At 39.6% G+C, this 19,768-nt stretch overlaps 1 protein-coding gene across 2 annotated transcripts in view; it reads left to right on the top strand.

Annotated features, from left to right (window-relative positions):
• The window catches only part of LOC121733616 (monocarboxylate transporter 10-like), a 153,220-nt gene that overhangs the window by 119,314 nt on the left and 14,138 nt on the right, over positions 1-19,768 (top strand). For both annotated transcript variants that reach the window (XM_042123916.1, XM_042123917.1), the window contains one exon: positions 18,483-18,656. In XM_042123916.1, coding sequence (XP_041979850.1) covers positions 18,483-18,656 — 174 coding nt within the window. The remainder of the gene's footprint in view (positions 1-18,482; positions 18,657-19,768) is intronic.

Genomic DNA, 19,768 nt, shown 5'->3' with positions numbered 1-19,768 from the left:
AGCATCAGAATAATAATTGATTAAAATGCGGATGGCGGATTTACCTCATTCAGGGCCTGTATAGACATGAGCCTATTCCTTTAATTCCTCCCACTTTCAAATATCCCGCCAACCGCGCGTATCGCCTCCCGCCAATCACTGCGCGCGAGCAAGAAAAAATATACATGGCCGCCTGAAAGATATCGCGTGTGCGCGTCTGTGATCTAAAATCTAGAACTAAAGAATTAACAGTCTCGTTAGAGGTTTGCTGACTGAATTGCGCTCAATCTACCGTGGTGAATTTGTGGTGCTATAGTTTCACACCCACCAAGGTGTCTTCGAAGGGATTCCTTTGCCGGCCGGCAACCAGGCGACGCCCCGAGTTCAAGAGAATCTTCCTCCAGTCCAAACCTTTCCAGGTGAGTGTTTATGCTTTTCTACTGCTGGGAATTCACTAGGTATTGAAGCACAAGCTTCAGGGAAATGCAGCTGCCTCTCCAGCGAGAATCATACATTTTTTATGGTGCCTCCTGTGAGGACTAATTTCGTCGCCAACTAAGGCCGATCAATTACCTCGCTTATTAATTAAATTAGATAACATTTTCCGTCTTTCAGACGCATTAAAACTTATTATTTCAAAATATTAACTGAGTAACTTAACTATCATTGTTGCCACGGTCGCAGCAAGCGTCCGCCATTACTACCTACACCTACAATTTATAAAATTTTGCATTGAAATTCATTCTTCATTAAATAAAATAATTTCATAATCATCTGAGACATAAGTGGAGTTTTGTCAAAATTAAACTTATCTTAGTAGGTACTTAAATAGTGAAATTGGCACTGCATTGACTTGAATTTTGTAGTGTTATTTGTGGGTGTGGATTATAGTTGCAAAACTTCTGAAAAATTCCGAATAATTCCGGAATACTTCTGGGAAAGTTTCTTTAAATTTGAATTATTCAAAATGAATTTAATAAAAAAAATAAGTAATATGAATTTTTATTTATGCTGAAAAATCGTATTTTGCATCAATCATCGATCGCCGCTCACACGACTCGCTCGCCCGTACGAGCGGGCGACGGCGCGGCGGTGCGGAAGGGAGATGCTCCCCGGAGAAGTTTTCCCTCACCCCGCGGGAAGATTCGTACCCCGCAATCGAATGTTTCCGTCGAATATTTCGCCGGAATAATTCAATGGAAATATACGTGTTTGTTTGTGGTGGTTGAGTGAATTATTTGTTCAGTGGCACATTACGTTCTTAAGTAAAATATAAATTGTTTATCTATACCTACTCCTAGGTTTAATATTATAAATGCGAAAGTGCGTCTGTTTGCCTGTCTGTCTGTTACCTCTTCACGCTCGAACCGCTGAACCGATTTTGCTGAAAATTGACATGGAAATACTTTGAGTTCCGAGAAAGGACATAGGATAGTTTTTATCCCGGAAAAATGTACGGTTCCGGCGCGATAAACGAATTTTGGCGCAACGGAGTTGCGGGCGTCATCTAGTTTTATTATAAATTAGTAATGGCCAATGGGATCGAGGATCTATACTTACCTACTTATTACTTACTTATATCCATACTATCCATACTAATATATCCTATTGTAAGTAAATCAGAATAAAAACCATAAAAAATAAACGAACTCATATGATTAGGTATTATCAAAGAAAAGTAACAAGCCGTTACCAGCCGCTATTTATCGCTAGTAATGATAATAAGCCAAAAAAGCCGTTTCTCGCCGCTTGGCTAATAATGTTAGTAACCGGCATCACATATTCTTAGATACACAACTAAAGATAAATAGTTTACAGCTTCCAAGCGCAATTTTCCTCGTTTTTTTTGACAGTTGAAATATTCCCAAAGTTTCGGAATACTTCGGAATACTTCCGAAGTATTCGACGGGAATAATTCGGAATCTTTCCCGCCAGCATCTATAGTGTGGATGTGCTCGAAATATTTAGGTAAATCTAGGGAGTAAAGGTTTTATTATTATTATTTTTTTTTTAATTACGTCAATGTCTAGATAGTGAAATACTAGGTATTTACATTCGTAAATTGAGAAAAGTGTTTGTTCAGTCTTTTCCAAGTCATAAAGGTAAAACAAAATGGCGGAAGCCAAATTGCAATCTTACATTAAACGTCGCGAATTCGAGTTTAAAAATGTACAAATCATCTACGATTTAATACAAGAGATTAGCAAGGATTCTACAAAACTCGCGTCATTTAAAGCAAGGTACAAAAATATAGAAAGAATTCGTGCTAATTTTATTGAATCACACGAAGAGATAAATAAATTGGAATTGAGCTTAAATCCAAAATACGAGTTCAATAATAGTGTTTTGTTTTCCTTTGACGAATTATATTACGCCGCGGTTGAATTTGCCGACTCGCTCGGTTCGAATACTGCCTCGAAGCCTACGGAATCTGGACATCAGTCTTCTTCCTTTACTCGCGTTAAATTACCTAAATTAGAAATTCCTAAGTTTGACGGTCGTATTGAGAATTGGCAGACATTTATAGATAGTTATGTTCCGCTTATACAAAAAAATGAATCGTTGTCGGATATCGAGAAGTTTCATTATCTACTATCGTGCCTGTCCGGAGCTGCGTTGACATTGGCTAAGGGCGTACCGATTACTCAAGCTAATTATAATGTTGTCTATAATGCACTTTTAGATAGGTATGACAATAAGCGCGTCCTAGCGACGGCCTACTTAGAAAAGTTATTTCAATTAACACCGATACAAAAGCCGTCTCTTAATAACTTATCAGTATTTACAAATACTTTATATGAAAGTGTCAACGCCTTGCGCGCCTTAGGTATTCAGGATTTGTCTGAATTTATACTATTTTATATCGCTTCTCGACCTCTCGACATCGAAACTAAAAGGCGGTTTGAGCTACAAAATACTAACGAGATTCCGACCTTTAATAACTTAATATCATACTTACAAAGTTATGTAAAGGTTCTGGAGGTGAGTCAACCTAATGTTATGACCGCCCCATCGAACATAATAATTAGTAAACAATCGCGTGGCGTCAATAGGGTTAGCGGCGGTAGTCGCTCGCAGGGATCGTCGTTGGTAGCTTCCAATAAGCCTACGCATCTTATCAATAGTAATAAACAGATGTTATGTTCATGCTGTAATGAAGGTCATTCAATTTATAGATGCGGTAAAATGCATTCTATGAGTTTAGAACAAAGACAAAACTTCGTACGCGAATTAAAATTGTGTATAAATTGTTTAAGGCCGGGTCACACTAGAGAAAATTGTAAATCAAAATCGACTTGCTTCGTTTGTAACGGTAGACATAATACGATGTTACATGTTGAACAAAAGGTGTCTTGTACGAATGATTCGAACTCGTCGGACGGTGCTAGTACCGTTCTGACAGGCGCCACCAGCACAGAGTCTCCTGTCGATCAGGGCCTTACCGCTAAGATATTAGGTTCGGCGGTTGTGCGCATCTACCGCGCCGACGGTTCGCTACAGTATGCGCGCGCCCTTATAGACAGCGGGTCGATGGATTGTTTTATTACGACTGCGTGTGCGCGTCGATTAGGTTTAAATATTAAAAAAATGTAATTTAAGTGTGACCGGATTAGGACAAAATAGTGTTTGTAATATAAAAGGTTATACTTTTGGTTCGATAATACCTCGTTCGAGTGAATCACCAAAGTTTAACTTACCATTTGTAGTTTTACCTAAAATTACATTTCAAATGCCTTCCGCTACGTTGCCGTTGTCGGTCAAGGATCATTTTAAGCACCTCGATCTCGCCGACTGCGATTTTGATAAATCGGGTCCGATCGATCTTTTGTTAGGTGTCGAATGTTTTGATCAAATATATACCGGATCGCGCTTTTCGCCCGGCCCCGGACTACCGTGCGCCTTGTCTAGTGTGTTCGGCTGGGTCGTTACCGGCAAGTATTTTCAAAACACGAAATCTCACGTTCCTAGTCAACCTGTTACGTCACTTCTCGCGTCTTCCTCGGCGCTCGAGAATATCGTGCAACGGTTCTGGGAGTCCGAGGAACCGCCGAAATGTAAAATTTCCGGTCCCGAGGACGATATTTGTGAACACAAATATAAGATAGGTACATATCGCACCTCCGATGGTCGTTATGTAGTACCTATTATGTTGAAGGGTGATTCTCCGCCTTTGGGTGATTCTTATAGTCACGCGTCTTATCGTTTCTTTAATTTGGAAAAACGTCTTAATAAACAGCCCGAATTAAAAAGGGAATATAAGGAGTTTATGAATCAGTACGAACACCTAGGACACATGCAGCCTGCAGATGCTTCGTCTACTGATCGTTATATAATTCCACATCATTGTGTGGTGCGTCCGGAAAGCGCTACTACACGGCTACGAGTAGTCTTTGATGCTAGTAGCAAGACTTCTAGCCATGTTTCTTTAAATAATTTTGTCCATGTTGGGCCAAAGCTTCAAATCGATATTATCGACTTAATTACTAAATTTCGCCTACATAAGGTTGTTTTCACGTGCGACATTTCTAAAATGTTTCGGCAAATCTTAATAAGACCTGAAGACAGGCGTTACCAACATGTATTATGGCGTGATGATCCAAACGATAATTTGGTGGAATATGAACTTAATACTGTAACTTATGGAGTTAGTAGCTCTCCGTATTTGGCTATCCGAACTCTTAGGCAGTTAGCAGAAGACCACGATTCTGAGTTTCCAAGTCGTGTGTCAGAAGTGCTAACCAAAGAGACGTTCATGGATGACGTAACCACGGGCTGCTCAACTCTCGAGGAAGCCAAGCAGTTAAAGGCGGATCTTACGTCTTTATTGTCTAAAGGCCACTTTGAGCTTCGCAAGTGGAGCTCAAATGAGCCCAGTCTTTTATCTGATGTTCCTTTGGATCATTGTCAAATTTCCAAATCCTTCGAAATATCAGGAGATGAATTTGTCAAAATTTTAGGAATCCGTTGGAACCCATCTAACGATAATTTTTCATATCACTTTTCGGACTCTTTCGACGTCAGGTTTACTAAAAGATCAATACTTTCAATTGTTTCTCGAATTTTCGATCCTTTGGGTTGGATTTGTCCAGTAGTTTTTGCCGCTAAGTCATTGCTACAAGACATGTGGCGATTAAACTTGTCCTGGGACGAAGATATTCCTCCAGAGCTCGCCAAAAGGTGGCATCTAATAGCTGCAAATTTAGCGGATTTACAGAAAATTGTTTTTCCAAGGCTTGTAATACCTTCGACACCGAAAGAAGTTCATTTAGTGGGATTCTGTGATGGTTCATTAAAAGGGTATGGTTGTTGTGTGTATATGTGTGTCGTTCCTGCTGATGCGTGCAGTTCCACAGTTGTTAGCTTACTGATAGGAAAATCCCGAGTAGCTCCGTTGAAGCCGACAACAGTGAACAGACTCGAGCTAAGCGCAGCAGTGCTTCTAGCAAAGGTCTTGAATCATATGTATAATCTTCTTAAGGACAAGGTCGACATTAGTTCGGTTCGAGCTTACTCCGACAGCACGACTACGTTATCATGGCTAAACACAGCACCGCACTTGCTTAAAATGTACGTCGCAAATCGTGTAGTTCAGGCTACTGATTTGGTCAGCCCTGACAAGTGGTATTACGTATCTACTGAAGACAACGCGGCTGACTGTAGCAGTCGTGGTGTCTCATGTCTAGATCTCATTGACCACCCACTCTGGTTTACCGGTCCGCGTGGTTGCGGTTGCAGCCTAATCTTTGGTCTTCAAAACAAGTGCTCCTTCCTAAAGAAGAGTTACCAGAATTAAAGACTCTAGCTACAGAAAACTTTCACGTTGTGCAAACCGAAAACGTACTTCTGACTTTAACTTCAAAGTTTTCAACTCTTACTAAAGTTCAAAGAACCTTAGCCTGGTGTTTACGGTTCATTTCAAATTCTAGGTGCCGTCGTAGGTCGGACCGTAAAATTTCCGCGCTCACTAGTTCTGAGCTTGATAATTCAATGAAAACTTTAGTTAAATTCACTCAAGGTCATTTTATGACTTCCCAGGTCAGTCAAGTGCAAAGGCACGAGCAATGTGAAAAATCTATTCAAAAATTATCTCCATTCTTAGATCAGGATGGTTTATTGCGAGTGGGGGGACGAATTGATGACGCGAACCTTTCTCCATCAATTTTACATCCTCTACTCTTGCCTAAGGCATGTAATCTTTCTCGACTCATTGTCGAACATTTCCACTTAAAATATTTACATTGTGGTCCTCGAACCCTTCAGTCTTTAATCCAAAGAGAATTCTGGATAGTTGGATTAAGACTTCTTATCCGTACTGTACTATCCAAGTGCGTGCGATGTTTCAAGGTAAACCCAGTTGCTAGGCAACCAATCATGGGTAAATTGCCCGCGGCTCGACTAAGGCCTTCTCGTTGTTTTCAAACCACGGGAATTGATTTTGGTGGCCCGTTTTGTTTGAAGGAAAGTCGCCGTCGAGGCGCTAAAACTTATAAGGCATATCTTTGTCTCTTTGTTTGTTTAAGCTCTAAGGCCATTCACTTAGAAGCAGTAACCGAGCTTAGCTCGGAAGCATTTCTTGCCGCATTAGACCGTTTTGTGTCTCGCCGGGGAATGTGTCAAACTATTATTACCGATTGTGGGACTAACTTCGTAGGAGCAAATCGGCATTTGAACGAAATTATAAACGAACTTAGTAAACATAATCAAGAAATATCCGACGGCTTGGCAAATCGTCAAATAACTTGGAAATTTAATCCTCCGGGTGCACCTCATTTCGGAGGTATTTTCGAAAGCGGTATCAAATCGACAAAATATCATCTTAAGCGAGTTGTCGGTGCCCAAGTGCTCACTTTAGAAGAATTTATAACGGTTTTAACCAAAGTAGAAGCAGTATTAAATTCGCGGCCACTTTGCCTATTGTCACCAGATCCTCAGGAATCTGACGTTTTGACTCCCGGACACTTTTTGACGGGAGGTCCTTTGGTTTCATTACCGGAAGAATTTCGGGATGAAAACCGTTGTCCACGTTCTCGATGGCAGATGATTCAAAAGATCACTCAGAGTTTTTGGCGCGTTTGGCAGCGTGATTTTCTCCACACGCTCCAACAGAAAAATAAGTGGTTCTCAGAATCCCCTAATTTAAAGAAAGATGATTTAGTGGTCGTTAATGAACCTAATCTTCCACCTCTGTTGTGGAAACTAGCTCGCGTTGAACAGGTTCATACTGGTTCAGATAAAGTAGTTCGAGTAGTTACTCTCCGAACTGCTAACGGAAGAATTATACGCAGACCAGTTGTAAAGGTCTGTCCTTTACCTATTAATTAATTTCTTAATGCTGTATTCGCTAGGGAAATACTGTAAAGCACGTAGAAGGTAGATGGTGTTTCCTTATTAGCTTTAGTTTCTTAATTTATTTTTAAGTTTATTATATTTCGAGCACAGCTATCCCCTATTAATATCACTTTGCTTATGAAATCCTTGTGAATTTCAAGTGGGGGGAAAATGTATAGACATGAGCCTATTCCTTTAATTCCTCCCACTTTCAAATATCCCGCCAACCGCGCGTATCGCCTCCCGCCAATCACTGCGCGCGAGCAAGAAAAAATATACATGGCCGCCTGAAAGATATCGCGTGTGCGCGTCTGTGATCTAAAATCTAGAACTAAAGAATTAACAGTCTCGTTAGAGGTTTGCTGACTGAATTGCGCTCAATCTACCGTGGTGAATTTGTGGTGCTATAGTTTCACACCCACCAAGGTGTCTTCGAAGGGATTCCTTTGCCGGCCGGCAACCAGGCGACGCCCCGAGTTCAAGAGAATCTTCCTCCAGTCCAAACCTTTCCAGGTGAGTGTTTATGCTTTTCTACTGCTGGGAATTCACTAGGTATTGAAGCACAAGCTTCAGGGAAATGCAGCTGCCTCTCCAGCGAGAATCATACAGGGCCTGTTTCACCACTTACTGATAAAGTGCCGAATAAGCTATTCACAACTTTTTTGACAGATTCTCCATACTTGATATGTCAAGTTAAGTGGTGAATAGCCTATTCGGCACTTATCAGGAAGAGTTGAAACAGGCCCTTAGTGTACATGCACCTAAATACTTAACCTTGAAGTTGATCCATAGGCCCACGACGGACCTACATAATATTATTTTGGTCAAATTACGTCTAACACATTGAACATCAGATTAACATTATGACATAGCCCGACCAAATGAAGTAGGACCGCCATCTGCCTATAATATAAATCAACTTCTCTGATAGTACATAAAGATAACTAATAATTAATTTTATAAAACCTTATTTTATAATTGACCGTAATCGGTCAAGTCGTATATACCGGCTCCCCTAATATTTCTCGGCAAAATGTCACTGAGAGTCGAAACGAACTTGTGTCTAAGGTGGAGAATTCATTGGAGAAGGTCTCTGAATGGGGTAGACGTAACTTAGTCCAATTCAACCCCGCCAAGACACAAGTCTGCGCGTTCACCACTAAAAAGTCACCAATGGTCGTTTATCCTCGTTTCGAGGGCACAGCTTTAACCATCTCCCCTAGCATTGAGATACTTGGCGTCAATATATCGAGCGAAGTCCAGTTCCGATATCATCTTGAGGGTAAGGCCAAATTAGCCTCAAAGAAGCTTGGCGTTCTTAACAGAGCGAGACAGTACTTCAGTCCGGACCAACGCCTACAACTCTACAAGGCGCAGGTTCGGCCTCATATGGAATATTGTTCTCATCTCTGGGCAGGGGCGCCAAAATACCAACTGCTCCCTCTGGATCGTATCCAACGAAGGGCTGCTCGAATTGTTGACTGCCATAGTGTTTCAAACAGCTTGGACCCCCTGGAATTACGCCGAGATGTTGCTTCACTCTGCATCCTCTATCGGTTGTATCACGGGGAGTGCTCTGAGGAATTGTTCGGAATCATACCACCTACAACTTTTCGCTATCGTCCCACGCGAAAAACATACCATCCTCATCACCTTGATGAGTGGCAGTCTTCCACAGTGCGTTTTTCGCGTAACTTTCTGCCGCGCACTGTAAAACTCTGGAATGGGCTGTCACCAGCAGTATTTCCGGACCGATACGACCTGCAAACCTTCAAGAAAAGAGCGTATACCCTCTTAAAAGGCCGGCAACGCACCTGCAGCTCTTCTGATGTTGCGAGTGTCCATGGGCGACGGTAGTTGCTTACCATCAGGTGACCCGTTTGCTCGTTTGCCCCCTTATTTAATAAAAAAAAAAAAAAAAATGTTCAATCTCTCTTCATTTCATTCCTCTTTGTGTTCTAAATAAATCTTATCCAGGAGAATGTCGGATCTCTCAATGTCTCTTCAATCCTTCTGGCATTTACATTTTTTGAATGGCATCCAGCGAACGGCGTTTACTCAATTTACTCTGGCAATTGGTTTGTAAAGATTTTCTCCAATTGATCTATTTTGATACGGGCATATGAAATTTTATTGGTAACAAAAATCTTCGGTTTTTGGGAGTACGTGAGATTTGACTCGACCTCTTCCCCCCCTTAAACACCTCACGTAATTTGTGGACGCCCCCTAACTTAGTAAGTTATTTATTTCCATTTTCCAGTGTTTTCTTCGGTGTCTTGGGAATTAGGATTGATTTTATTTCTAATATTGTATCTATTATTGAAGGCGCCGTTTGTTATATTTCTATGAATTGTTGCCGCATATAATTTATAACGCCATCTGTTGTTGTGTTTGTGCACTGTTATGACATTGGACGAGGTCTTATCGATCCTGTCCTAATAATCCTCTCTTTCCCTCGATATCCGCTACGCGAGTTTGGCGCCACTTGCGCCAATAGTGAAGTTCGTCGCAAATCGTGGCCGCAGGACTGAAAGAGTGAAGTTTCTGTTCTGTTCCGCTTGAGCCGCGCTCCGCGCACCGCACCGCGCTACGCTAAAAGCCGCGAATTTTCTATAACCGCTAAAAAAGGGGGCCCCCCTATACATGTGACGCTGGAAATCCGCTGTTCCCATCCAAGGTAAGATCTCTAATTTGTTATATTGGTGTATTCATGCAGCAGCAGATGTTAACTTGTGGTGTGGTAACGATTCATAGTTTATAAATTTTTAAACCTAATACAGTCCACTAAATTCGCATACAAACCATTTGGTCCATACGAGCCGCATAGTATTCTTAATTTGTGCGTTATTTACCGCGTTTTTTAATTAAATTTATCCGCAAACTCGCTTTTTCTCGTATAATTTGTGTAAAACAAAATGGCGACGACACGAAGCCATGAGCACGCTGACGCTTCAGCAAAAATGGCAGGCGAACGGAACTTAAAACTCGCTGAAATTAAAGCCGCTGCGTATTTTCAACGTATGCAATCTGTTTTTGATTCGATTCCAATATCGACCGCGCCCACTAGAAGTTCGCAAGATTTTTTAACCAATTGCGTAACTATAGATAGTATCCGCGCCGAATTTATTTCCGCAATTAATAATAAAAATGAGTTAACTTTAATTCTTGATCCTAACGCATCGCCTGATTTTCAACAAATTTTCGCATTTGATGACTTGTATAATCGAGTCAAAATTGAAGTAGCAAACCGCTCCACCATAGAATCAAAAGAAAGCGTTGTAAAATCGAATTGTAATCATGATAACGACAATAATTCTAAAATTAGATTGCCGCGATTAGAATTACCTTCTTTTAACGGGGACATTCAAAATTGGTCTATTTTTTATGAAAATTTCCACAACATAATACATAGTAATAATACTTTATCCAACTCAGAGAAAATGCAATATTTGCTTGGTAGATTAACGGGGCACGCGCTCGACTTAAGTAAGGGAATTTTACCTACGGGCGACAATTATTCATTATTATGGTCCGCACTTTGTGACAAATATAACGATAAACGTTCACTTGCAGTGTCTTATTTTAACCAACTTCTTAAATTACCAGTAATAAATACCGCAACTCCGGCCGCTTTGGAGGGTTTTGTAGATAAATACTCGACGCTTGTGTCCGCTTTAAAACAAATCGATATAACAAATTTAGCTGAGTTCATGTTTGTTCACTTAGGATTGAGATCGTTAGATTTAGAAACTGTTAAGTGTTTTGAAATGCATATTAGAGAAAACAAAGAATTCCCAACATCATCTGAATTAATTAAATTTATCAGAGACCAGTATCGCGTTCTAAGTCGCACCAATGTTAATAATATTGTAAAGTTTTCGAGCTCACAAAACAATAATAATACTAATTCTTACAAAACTCGCGCCGCGACACAGAATAAAACGTTTAAAACATTTGTCAACATTCAAAGTAGGTATGATTCACCGTCTCCATACGCATTTAATGAAACTAAATCATTAAAATGTAATTGTTGCAATGTTGATAAACACCAGTTGTATCAATGTCCTAAATTTACATCATTAAATCCCTTTGAACGCTATACGTACGCGAAAATTAATAAATTATGTTTTAATTGCCTTAGCCACCGTCATTCAATAGTAGATTGTAATTCTATTAAACGTTGTCGTTTTTGTTCGCGTAATCATCACTCGCTTATACATTTTTCGGATTCTACAAAACAAGCTTTCGCTAATACAATGACTCACGCTGAAGGTCATAACAATAATTTAAATACTCCCGCAAAACCTAATCATAACCGCAATGATAAACATATCGCATTGTTTTCCCGCTCGCCCGCAGCCGCAGCTCGCTATAATAGTTCGCTTCCGCGCGCCAGCGCTGGTGCCTACTCGCACGCTCCCCGAATAGAAGCACGCAACTCTCCCTCTTATTCTCCCGCATATGAGAATTCCGCTCCCCGCATAAATACATGCAACAACGCTCCCTCTTATTTTCCCGCATATGAGAATTCCGCTCCCCGCATAAATACATGCAACAACGCTCCCTCTTATTCTCCCGCATATGAGAATTCCGCTCCCCGCATAAATACATGCAACAACGCTCCCTCTTATTTTCCCGCATATGAGAATTCCGCTCCCCGCATAAATACATGCAACAACGCTCCCTCTTATTCTCCCGCATATGAGAATTCCCCTCCCCGCGTAAGTACACGCAGCAACTCTCTCTCTTTAGGGCTTCGTCCTCCCGCATACCCTCCCGCTCCCGCTTCTTATGAAGAACACGCTCCCCACGCATACGCACAAACCGCGCATGTTGCAGACGCACCCGCGCATTTCCCGCCCGCACGCACTTCTAAGTCAGAGGATGTGCAACAAATTAATTTCGCTTCCGCACGAGACAATCAAAATATTTCGCTTTGTGTTACGAATACGCACTCGGAGGTCATTGACCCTTCGCGTAACATTTACAATAATTGTCAAACTGTACTTTTAGGTACAGCGGTATGCTACGCCCAACAGTTTGATACGAAAAAATTAATACCTATTCGTGTTTTAATAGATTCTGGTTCAAATCAAAATCAAAATCAAAATCAAAATTGTTTTATTTCTGAATAAATTTAAAATAAATGTTTTCAGAAAGTCCTACATGATGCCTACCACCGGTTCGGGAACTAACCCGGCGAGAAGAACCGGCGTAAGAAACTCGCACGGGGCCAGAAACTATTTTCTATGAAAGATATAATTACGCGTGAATGTTGTGATCGCTTAAATTTACCGCTATTTTCCGCTCAAAACGCTCAAGTTTCTGGTTTAGGTGATGTTGTGAATAACCCCTGCGGGTTAACAAATTTAAAATTAATTTCTCGCTTAAATGATAAGATTCGGTTTGATATACAGCCTTACGTGGTTGATAGAATTACTAGTGAATTGCCCTCATGTAAAGTTGACATTTCTTCGCTATCTTATTTAAAGGATTTGCCGCTCGCAGATAATTATTATTACCAGCCCGGTACGATTGATATGATACTCGGTTGTGAAGTATTCGCTCGCATATTGTTACAACGTAAGTTTTCTCGCGGTTCAAACGAACCTATCGCTATAGAAACTACACTCGGTTTTTTGATTTTAGGCAAAGCTCAGACCGCGTCAACTGACGATCGCGCTCAAACTTTCTTTTGTAATTTTAATTGTACGTTTGAAAATTGTATTTCCCGTTTCTTTGATACGGAAGAATTACCTAGTGATAATTATTTAACTCCCGCTGAACAAGAATGTGAAAATATTTTCGAACAGACTACGTCGCGAGATAGTAATGGTAGGTACTCGGTCGCGCTACCATTTAAGGCTGACCCCGCGTCGCTAGGAGAGTCTAGGCATATCGCCGAGCGCCGCTTTTTATCTCTCGAACGCCGTTTGTCAGTAAATCCGCTAGTTAAACGTGAGTACGATAAAATAATAAATGAGTATATAGAAAAGGGTTATATTACAATTATAAATAACAACACGCTTAATTCGAATCAATATTATGTAATTCCGCATCACGCTGTAGTTAGAGGAGATAAATTAACAACAAAAGTTCGAATGGTTTTAAATGCTAGTATGAAAACATCTTCAGGTATTTCGTTAAATGATATTTTACACACGGGAAGAAATTTACAATCGGATTTGTTTCGAATTATTTTAAATTTCCGACTGTTTCCGGTCGCGGTAAGCGCTGATATTCGACAAATGTTTTTACAAGTGACAGTTAAAGAGCCCTTTCGACAATATCAAAGAATTTTGTATAGATTTAACTCGAATGAGCCTATTCAATTGTATCAGTTTAATAGAGTAACTTTTGGTATGACATGTAGTCCGTATTTAGCCATGCGCGTAATACGTCAACTTATGAACGATGAACGTTCACGATTTCCTATTGCGGTTGCAGCCTTAGAAAAGGACGCAATATATACAGATGATGTTGCCCTGAGTTTTAGAAATACCGCTGAAGCTATAACCGCGTCAAAACAGCTGATTGATTTGTTCGCCGCCGGCGGATTTGACTTAGTCAAATTCGCTAGTAATTCATCAAATTTTCTTGGTGCTATGCCTTCTGAGGCTAGAGTGACCGATTTAATTGATATAGGTTCAGACGGAAACCTTAAAATATTAGGCCTACAGTGGTCGCCCGCTTCAGATAATTTTTGTTTTCGCGTTACGGAGGATGACCGTAAGTGTACTAAACGTAACATCCTTTCATTTGTGGCTAGGATTTGGGATTTGATGGGATTCGTAGCTCCTGTCACGCTTTTAGCAAAATTAATAATTAAATCGCTATGGGAAAGTCATATAGAATGGGATGACCCACCGCCCGCAAATATAATTTCTTTATGGAACACTTTCGTAAATGAGTTGCCTTGTTTACAGCAAATTATAATTCCGCGATTTGTAGGTATTCAACCGCATGTAACTCTCACCATTTTCGGTTGCGCCGACGCAAGCGAGCGCGCATACGGTGGAGTAGTTTATCTTCATGTTTATTGTAAAGAAACTCGCCGGTCTATGGTTAGCTTACTGTGTGCTAAGTCACGAGTAGCGCCGTCTAAAACAAAAATCACGCTCGCTAGATTAGAATTAAATGCCGCTTTAATGTTATCTAAATTAATAAGTACTGTTCAAGATACATATCGCAGTCGTTGTAACGTACACAATACATTCGCTTTTTCTGATAGTATGGTCACGTTAGCATGGATTAATTCAACTCCCGCACGCTGGCAAACTTATGTAGCAAACAGAGTGGCACAGCTTCAAGAAAATGTAAACCCGCAAATTTTTTACCATATTAAAGGTACCGAGAACTCTGCTGACTGTCTGAGCAGAGGCTTGACTCCAAATCAGTTAGTCAGACATCCGTTATACTATAATGGCCCGCATTTTGCTCATTTACCTGTTACGGAATGGCCGCTTAAAAAATTCGATACTAGCAGCTGTGTCGACCCGCCTGAAATTAAAATTAACGTATTAAATACTAATGTAGTTGAACGTGTATACCCGCCTTTATATGAGTTGGCTAGACGCGTTTCCTCATGGCCAAAACTTCTTCGCATAGTCATTCTAGTTTTTCGCTTTATAAAGAAGCTTCCTCGTAAATTTGAAATTCAACATTTAAATTATGCAGAATTAGCAATTTTACGCGATGTACAAAGTGTTCATTTTTCCGAAGAATTTAAACTTAATTTTTCAAATAGTAATTTGCCTAAATCTTTCGCTAAGTTAAACGCATATGTTGACGAAGGCCTGTTTCGTGTAGGCGGAAGGCTTGCGAACACAAATCTCGATTACGATAGCAAACATCCAATATTATTGCCAGGAAAGGATCATGTTGTTGATCTAATTATCGATTACGAACATAAGCGCAATCTACATACCGGACCTGGTCTTTTACTTTCAATAATGAGACAGAAATACTGGATTTTTGGTGCTCGCAACGTTATAAGAAGGCGACTTAGTAAATGTAACCTATGTTTTAAATCTAATCCGCGACCACAATTTCCGCTAATGGGCGATTTGCCTGCTTGTCGTGTTCGCGAATCTAAACCATATTCCCATTGTGGCACGGACTTCGCGGGACCTATTCAAATTATCCCTTATCGCAAGCGTGGAATACGTTCCTGTAAGGCATATATCTGTTTGTTTATATGCTTAGTAACGCGCGCTATTCACATTGAACTTGTATCCGATTTATCAACGGCAACGTTTTTAAACGCTTTAAAACGGTTTTTGTCCCGCCGAGGACCAGTCAGTGTTATCTATTCTGACTGTGGTACTAACTTTATCGGTGCTAGATCTCATCTTAACGCTCTATATGATTTAATTAACTCGCCGGAATACAATAAGGAATATTCCACAGTTTTAGTTGAAAACCGTATAAATTGGAAATTTAACCCGCCGCAATCGCCGCATCACGGTGGTATTTGGGAAAGTAATATAAAATGTATCAAATCACACTTAAATAAAATTATAGGCAATCAATTATTAACTTATGAAGAGATGTCAACCGTACTTACTCAGATTGAAGCTTTACTCAATTCGCGTCCGCTTTCATTACTCAGTTCGGATCCAAATGATCCGCAACCCTTAACTCCCGCTCATTTTTTAACTTTAACGCCGCTTAAATCATTGCAACATGCTGATTATAATAATGACCGCGAACACTTGCTACAAAAGTATCAGCTGATAGATAAAATTGTTCAATCCTTCTGGAATAGATGGAGAGTAGAATACCTAAACACGTTACAGAGTAGACAAAAGTGGATACAGAAATCCAAGTCAATATGTACTGGTACAATTGTCTTGATTAATACAAATAATATTCCGCCATTACAGTGGCCAATCGGTATTATCGTCAAGACTTATCCCGGCGCTGACGGAGTTGTACGTGTGGTAGATGTTAAAACAAAAACCGGTGTTTTTCGTCGCTCCGTTACTAAGCTTTGTCCATTACCTACCCAGTAAATGTAACATTTTCTCTATTCGTAGTCTATAAGTATTATTTAAGTTATTTTGTTAACTATTTCACTCGGGTGAACTCGCGTTAATTTAATTTGTTTCTCGTATAATGACCGCTTAATTATAACGCATTTAAACATTAGCTAATTTATATTTTGAAAGTGGATAAGACTATCCCTTTCAAGGGGGGGAGGATGAAGGCGCCGTTTGTTATATTTCTATGAATTGTTGCCGCATATAATTTATAACGCCATCTGTTGTTGTGTTTGTGCACTGTTATGACATTGGACGAGGTCTTATCGATCCTGTCCTAATAATCCTCTCTTTCCCTCGATATCCGCTACGCGAGTTTGGCGCCACTTGCGCCAATAGTGAAGTTCGTCGCAAATCGTGGCCGCAGGACTGAAAGAGTGAAGTTTCTGTTCTGTTCCGCTTGAGCCGCGCTCCGCGCACCGCACCGCGCTACGCTAAAAGCCGCGAATTTTCTATAACCGCTAAAAAAGGGGGCCCCCCTATACATGTGACGCTGGAAATCCGCTGTTCCCATCCAAGGTAAGATCTCTAATTTGTTATATTGGTGTATTCATGCAGCAGCAGATGTTAACTTGTGGTGTGGTAACGATTCATAGTTTATAAATTTTTAAACCTAATACAGTCCACTAAATTCGCATACAAACCATACGGAATAATAATTGAGGTTTTGCATGAAATAAGGTATTAAATATGTACTTACATCAACATAAGGGTATTATTGGCTATTTTATGAAACATCTAAATTCTGATGTTACTTGGAATCTTCGAAAATTCCTAATAGATTTTAGATATTTATAAAAAAGCTAATATTTATAGACTATGTGTATTACTGCAACAAATCTTATACCTACCTATTTTAAAAAATACTTAAAAGTTCATCATTTTAAGAGCCTAATGCTAATCGATTCTTAAACACCTCTCTCATTTCAATAAAATTACGATACTTGTTTGCAGTAATTCTGAATGCTTTAAATATCGTTTACACAGGTTGCATCAGGCCTTTTTTTAAAATAATATTATAATGATAGATGATGATGATATTCAATTATATGGGGAGCTACACAATATTTAGGTTAATCTACAAATCATTACAATCTTTTGGTGCGACATTGCAGTTGTGTTTTTTCTTAAACGCTTTTTTATTAGCCTTTACATGGAACCTCACACCTTGACTGTTGTAAATCATAATATCACCAGTTAAAAGGCAGTTAATTTAGACTGTTGAATGTTCACAGATACACGCCTTGTATGCAATAAATCTTTAACGTATCCTTGCTTCGAGCGTCCATAAATTACACAGATTAAAATGTGTGCCACGAAAATTAAATTATAATATTGTCCTAAGCGCTATATGTATGTGTTTGGACATACATTGTGGATAAATAATAATTTGTAAGTCATAAGTGAAAGAAATAAACAAAATACAGATTATAAACTAGTTAAGTAGTTAGTGCGAGCTGAAGGGCTTTCAGTAAGTTCAGTAACTATATCTCTAGTATCGACTCTATACTAGAGGTATAGGTACTTACTGAAATATAATAATTTCTGGAGACTATTGATAACTTCAATATTATCACTTTCGAACCCTAAGAACTACTAGATAAAGGCTGAATTTTTTAGTCTTATGCCCGAGATGTATATAATTTGATTTCATACATCTCGGGCAAAAAATCAAAGGCGTTTTGATTAAGGCGTAGCTACCTGTGCTGATATTTCATGCATTTGGATGTTGGAGCTGACAGTCAGCGAACGGTCAGCACTACGCAAAAATCAGCCTATTAGTGTGATAACTTAATATTGTAATTAATATTATACTTACTAAAAGTCGTCTAATCCAGACAGATCAAGTCAGTCTTTCTACTTTATATTATCTAATCAGTTATCAGCCCTGTCAATCTAGGGTCCGCCAGTTAGGAAGTACAGCGGCACGGCAAATCTCCTGCCACTATAAATTATCATTGGACGCTCTAATTTAGAAGGCACGGGATTATTATTACTAATTAGTACATAATTACAAGAAAATTGTGTACTGCGTTGAGCGCGGAAAAAAGTGAATAAATCAAACGCATTCCGAATTCGCCATAATAGTTTTAACTTGACTATAAAACTAAGTATTCCCTTTCTCTATTCCAGGTTGTCTCGGAGCATTGTCGACGGGGGTGGCGCTAGCTCTGTCGCCGGTGACAGTGGCGCTATGTGTGCGCAAGTCAACGCGAGTGACGGCGGTGGTGGGCGGGCTGGTGGCCGCACTTGGCTGCCTCTTCACATCCTTCGCTACGCAATTTCATCAGCTGTTCTTCAGCTATGGTAAGTTTCTCGCTTATTAACGATTCCAACCTTTATATCGTCTAGCTTAGAGAGCAATGAGTACTTTTGAGATGCATTTAATATTAAGATTGAAAAAGTGTTTCTCAATGAGTTGTATAACCGTAATTGTAAACTATCACACTTATTGCAAAACACGGTTACACTTATTTCAAAAGAAATTTTCAAAAACTTGGATAGTTATACGACCTAAATCTTTGCACTAGTTTAAATATTATAGAGTCCACACACAAGAGGAGAAAGCAGCCCTCACTAATACAGGCTATGGATCGGGAACGGACTCTCGCGTCCTCACAATCCATGAAGCTCAGGGATTAACGAGTCCTTCGGTGATCATCATACAGACCAAGTCCCGAAAGCTGGCAATCCATGATAGCGTTCCTCATGCAGTTGTAGCTATATCCCGGCACACTAACACCTGTGTCTGTTACACTGACACTGATGGAGACGCTGTGGCAAGCTTCATAAAAAGAGCCACGGAGGTGTCAACCGAACACATAAAAGATTATAATATAAAAATGGCCATAAAAGACAGGAACGATAAAGTCCTAAGCCACATAGCGGGTAGATTCGACACAGAACGATATCTTTTTAACAACCTAGAAACTCCACCCAGCTTGAGTGACCCCTCTCCACCAAGCCAATGTCACAACATCTAAAGGCAAAGGGTGGAGCAGCATAAAATCTAAGGAAATCGGAAAATGTCGGATCTACTGGCCGCCACACCGACTGGGACCTCACCGTTCAAAACATTAATAATATTATTATTATGCAATTTATAAAACAATAAATATATATATTTATTTATTATATGTATAACATATTATACTCTATTCTATTAAATATATGTATACACATATATATAAAAAAAATAATAATAATAATAAAAAAAAAGTGTCCATGGCGTGATGGACCACAATTAATTAAAATTTATAATATTATTTCAATTATCCTTGGTGCGAAAAATCTAAATAATAAAATAACAAAAAAAGGATATGGACGAACAGTCCATAGACGGCCCCAATTTTATAATAAAAAATAAAATAAAAAAATATTATAGAGTCTTTCTCTAATCAAACTTACTTATAATAAAT

This window comes from Aricia agestis, chromosome 14 (assembly GCF_905147365.1).
Source record: "Aricia agestis chromosome 14, ilAriAges1.1, whole genome shotgun sequence".
In the NCBI taxonomy this organism is placed as follows: domain Eukaryota; kingdom Metazoa; phylum Arthropoda; class Insecta; order Lepidoptera; family Lycaenidae; genus Aricia; species Aricia agestis.
The sequence above is the reverse complement of the archived record's forward strand: the minus strand, read 5'-3'. Positions and strand labels throughout refer to the sequence as shown.